At 37.5% G+C, this 5,559-nt stretch overlaps 1 protein-coding gene across 1 annotated transcript; it reads right to left on the bottom strand.

The window, feature by feature from the left end:
- Positions 1–2,996: 2,996 nt before the first annotated feature.
- LOC137741111 (probable glycerol-3-phosphate acyltransferase 3) lies at positions 2,997–5,357 on the bottom strand. Its single transcript, XM_068480913.1, has 2 exons — positions 4,561–5,357; positions 2,997–4,127 (listed from the first exon to the last, which is right to left on the bottom strand). The coding sequence occupies exons 1-2, from the start codon at positions 5,296–5,298 to the stop codon at positions 3,243–3,245; spliced, it is 1,623 nt and encodes a 540-aa protein (XP_068337014.1). The 5' UTR covers positions 5,299–5,357; the 3' UTR covers positions 2,997–3,242.
- Positions 5,358–5,559: the final 202 nt, after the last annotated feature.

Below are 5,559 nucleotides of genomic sequence, written 5' to 3'. Positions count from 1 at the left end.
CCATATTCACCCCTTTGTGCCGGAAGACATTCCAGTCAACCTTGAGTACATGTCTAGACTACTACACTTTGTGTTGCTTCTGAAGCAGAAGAATCATTTAGGAAAATTGCTCGGACATCTGATTTTAGTTTTGAACATTAATGCTTCAATCAACCAACAAATGCTTTGCTGAACAAATTTTACCATTGGTGATTAAATCTTCTGGAAGCTACTGTTGTAGCGAGATGTCATACATTCACTCTAGTTACCTCGTATTCTAGATTTGATGGACTTGTTTGACCCTCAAATTCTTGAGTGTTCTTGTAGTTTTCTCGACATAGTTTTTTGCTAAATCCGAGAGAAATTCACTATGAATCTGCTCGCTAAGACCTTGTGAACCATATTGTTCAGGTACATTGGATGAATCACGCTACTATATTTCATCGTGATACATGTTTCACTTCCAAGTCTTTGACAATTTCCTTGAAGACCATGTGTACTAACTTTATGCCAGAACCACATTTCACCTTCAAACTAACGATTAATCTGAACGAATTGTCCAGACCTTGGTGAACATGTTGCATTTATTCGTTCTACTATCTACAGTTTTAGTATGATTATGACTGTCACCTATCCCTATTAGAGTTATGTGTAACCACGATTACAATTTTCAATTTTGGTTATGGCACTATTTAAGACGTTGTATGGAGACTTTATGCACAATATATGATTGACAGAAGAGTATTATGAACATGCATTTGAATGATCGAGATTACGATATAGAAAATTTTATAAACCTACAAAATTGTATATTATTTTTAAATCCTCAAATCCTCTTTATTTCGAAGTTCTATATTATTTTTAAACCTACAAAATTGTAGGAACTTGCGAGGAAGGCGAGTACAATTGTACTCGAAGGCGCGTGGGCGCACGTGAGGGTTGTCGGCGCATGCCGCACGTGGCTGTCGGTGTAGCCACCTTATGGCACCTCGTGTGGTGGCATTGGGAGGAATCCGAGGTCTCTCCTTAGGTTTCTCGATGTGCCAGACCCAAATCCGCCCTTCGTTTTCCGAAATCTGATCGTTTTAAAATATTTTTTTATTAGCCATACTTTGTACAAAAACGAGTTAGTGCGTTACGTATTTACATAAATAGTTTCGTTTTTAGGTGAAACGCATCGCAAGGACCCTCGATGCTTCGAGGCGAGTTCGACTCGACGACATGATTAGTGAGTGGGTCTTTTCTTTGATATATACATATATTTGTTTAGTTTCCATATATACATCTAATAATGAATTTTCTATACGACTGTCGTAATTAAATTAACGTTTATAGGAAATGACGTAACAGTGGGAATTAAGATCACTATAAATCTTACAGGATGCCTTAATTCAGTTTACAACTATGAATAATATTATGTTGACTAGAATTATCAAATCACTGTGGCATGACTATATTTATGTTATATGCTCATCGTTTGCTGCACCGATGTTAGTACTCACTCAGGCCAGGGCCAATTTTTCACGTGTATGTGCACATCGCACCGTATGCTCACTTTGGATCCATTATAGGTGCCAGTCCTGTCCTATATTGCTATAGGCAATTAGGACTCGTATGTGCTGCATATAACATCAGTCTTCACGTGATTGTAGTACTAGACCGTATATCATTGTTACACCAGTCCTGTTCATGTCAGAAATACCTCTGCATGAACTTGCGTGTCAGCACGTGTTAATGAGCACTCAATATGAGATGTTTGCTTATGTGAGATTATGTTGATTATGAGCGTCGTACGTTTATTTACGAAATATTGTGTCGTATTGAATCTTAAGATATTGTAGGTTACGATAAGTACCTTCTTACTATACGTAGTATCTATATTTTGGAAACTATACTTGTTTTACGACTTATGTTTTTGAAAAGGTTTTTACAAACTTTATTTTTAGGCCCACTCACCCTTATTTTTCGCCCCTCCAGATTCTAGTGGTTGAGCCTTCGTGTTGACGAGGATTTCTGGCAAAATGTTGTTGTGAGAATACTATCGACGGTATAATTCCTCTTTTACCTTTATTGTACTTTACTTATACTCTGACATCACGTGTGAATTGGTTTCATTCCCACTCACTAGCGCACTCTTATAATTAGGCACTTTTAGGTATAAATTTATTCACATGTTCCACTACACTACACCTTATGGCTTTGTCACCTTCCAGGTGTCAGCCAGCACAGCTCGACTCGGAGTCCAAGTGGACATTTCGGGTCAAGTTGTACATACATACATATAGGTACGAAAGTATTGATACGTTAGCATCAATTCAGAAATATCGGTGCGGAAGTGTCAGTATATACGTACATATAGGTACGAAAGTATTGATACATTAACATCAAAAGAAAAAATTGGTAGATTCGATGTATGAGAAGGTAAAAATAAATTATCAACACTATGTATAAGAAGAAAAAATATGAGATGTGGACGGTGGCCCTAGCCCTTTCTTCTTACATGGTTGAAGATAATTTTTTGGGTTGGACAAAAAGTATCATTTCTAAGTAGAATCATTTATGTTAGCAATAAAATGAAAAGTTATAAATAAATTAAATATGAGACATTATAATTCACTCAAGGATAATATAGGAATAAAAAAATTACATAAAAGGAATTAAGTCTGGCAATAAATATACATGCTGACTTGGACATAAGTCAAAAGACTATAATTAGTTATTTATTTATTTATTTTTTTTTATATTTTTATTTTATTTTATCTTGGTTAAGGTTTTAGTCTAAAGATAATCTTTTTCTAGGATTAATATCTAGGTGTGTGTGTGTGTGTGTGTGTGTGTGTATATATAATGAATACACGGTTAGTACGATATGTTGTTACAATAAAACGAGATATTGCTAAAAAGGGCATGTGTGTACAGATATACAGACAAAATTCAAACCTGTTAATGCTTCTGATGTATAGAAAAGAGAGAATTGAGAAGTCATGACCTATATTTAATTATAAATTTGAGCGAAAGTACATGGTTGGAGCATACAATATATTCTATAGATAATGTAGGAAAGAAAAGAAAAAAAATACTTGATAAAGGAAAACCCTAGTCTATACTTAATTGTATCATCAATCAATAATACTACATTAGCTTGAAAGCAAAGCGAAGAATTAAATGGACACAAGGGCAACAAGTCGATATCACTTTCGAAGTTTCAATGTGGTTCACTTGAATGTAGTCTGAAATAACGGCCCTTTGGCATTGCTCGGGATTTAAATTGTACATTTGGAAGCAATACCTTCGTTCCCGGCTAAAATCAAGTATTTATCTCTCCTTGTAAACTTGGTGCTTTCAAACCCTAATGCCTTACCAATCTCACCTTGCACGTAATTAGCGACATCAAAGTTTGATCTATCCCCATCACGACAGGTGGACAGCCCGGATACCTTCTCCAGCAACTGAACGGTGTAGATCGGTGAGGGGTTCATGGTGAAGAAAAGTGGGTCCAGGCACTTGAGCCCACCGGCAGTAGTGCCATGGAACATGCTGACGTGGGTGGTGATTGCAACGGGAATTATTTCGTCACTAATTTCTGAAAATAAAGGACTAAACCTAAGGAGGTAAGGTTCACGACACGTCGTTCCTTCGGGGCAGACAACGACGTCCCCTTGATTCAACAACTTCTCCATCATCTTTCCGTCTTGATGGCGATTTCTTGTTAATCGGACGGTCTTGATTGGTGAGAGGATCTCAGACATCTTGCTTAGGCTGTACGTTACTGCGTGTAGGTTTTTCTTCAATGCGAAGCAAAGGTAGAGAGGGTCTAGCAGCGTTCTATGGTTACAAACGTAAAGCACACCTCTAGGCTTGTCCGTTGGAAGGGTTTGTTTCCGGAGTTTAGGAGCACCCACAGTCAGTTGCAGACCACTGAAACTTAGCAGAGGGAGTGACACGTGGTAAGGCAGTGATATGCCAACGATGATTCTGAAGATTGCTACGGCTATCCCTATTGGTGCCCACATTAATACTGCCAGGGTTTCAAGTGGGGTTGGTGTGAGAGCTAATCGACCATCATGGAAAACGACCTTCTTTGGGTATCTGTCTCTGGGTAGGTTCTTCCAGCTCCTCTTATCTGAGTCTCCCACTAGATAAACATCCTGCACGTGCAAGTTGCAACAATTTTTCAGGCCAAGACAGAAAATATTGCAACAATTTAGTTTTCTAGCAAAAATTAATTAAACATAAAACCAATTCACAATCAAAGAAGAAACAGAAAAGGCTACATGGAACAAACCATTTCTCCCAATATTTTTAATAATGCAAATTAGACACACACAATTATTGACCTATGTTGGAAAATGATTGTCCATTAACTTATACCAAAATATAGAAGAATGTATTAACTTAAACCAAATCTATTTAATATATATGAAAATTGTTTTATACGATATCTTATCCAGGTTTACTCTAAATCTCTCTAAATTTAACAACATACCCATGAAGTTTCAAAATTTTAATATATAATTAAAGGAAAGTAAACTATGTACTCTTGTTTAACTAACCGGAGTGAAAATAGAATAAAGGAAGTACCTTGCAATAAGAGAATAATTGGTGATAGCGAAATTTGTTGGAGGCAGAGATACCAATTGTATCAAAGGCCATACTATCATGTCCACCACGTTCTAGTTCTTCCAAAAGCGGCGAAACAATATTTCTATTCTCCTCTTCTTCCATGATACCCAAAAAGTATCCACCACACACCTTTAACTCCTTCCCAACCACCATATCGATCTCCAAGTAGTCTTTTAAGAAGCTCTCAATCATTACTTGTGGTAGCTTACTAACAGCAATTTTCTTTGCACCTCTTTGAAGCACCTCAAAGGCTTCCAACCCAACGTCTTCCAAGAAGAACTTAGGCAAAACAGCTGTGCCAACTCTAAAGCTGTCTTTCTTAACCCCAAAGAAGCAGACCATCACCATTATTTTCAACCCTAATTTGTCACCGACGAGAAATATGATAGGCCATAATAGGAAAAGAACGAGTGCCCTTACGAAACCTCCAGCTTCAAAAGCCACGAGCATGAAGTAATTAAACAAACAAGATGCTTTCAGTAGAGCTCCTTCGACGTTGAAGACGATCAGAGTTTGGTTTGTGAGGTTTGATCTTTGGGAGTGAAGAGAACTGAACGACTTCTGATTTTTAGACTGGCTTGATGATAGGCTGGTTGCATGGCTTTTGCTGCTCACACTTCTGGGGAAACCTCTGAGTTTCCGAAAGAAAATGCGATATAAAAAGAAAAACGGCTTCAAGAAAAAGGCCTTGGGCATTTTTAGAAGAATAATATGTTTTCTCCAACCCAATGCTGCAAGTCGTGCAAGTTAGGCTATGTTATGTATCTTTTAGAGCCGGATGTAGTTTTATATGGTTTGAGATGTATTTCATTCCCTCCGGCTTCACTTTTATCATAATGCTCACGTCAAAAATACAATTAAATAAGAATCTTGTCGGCTCTGCAGTGTGCCAGATCTGGCCATGAGGCTAATCTTTTCGGCATGCAACTGGAAAGGATCCTCCCCGGATCCTTTTTA

This window comes from Pyrus communis, chromosome 7 (assembly GCF_963583255.1).
Source record: "Pyrus communis chromosome 7, drPyrComm1.1, whole genome shotgun sequence".
Lineage (NCBI taxonomy): Eukaryota > Viridiplantae > Streptophyta > Magnoliopsida > Rosales > Rosaceae > Pyrus > Pyrus communis.
The sequence above is the reverse complement of the archived record's forward strand: the minus strand, read 5'-3'. Positions and strand labels throughout refer to the sequence as shown.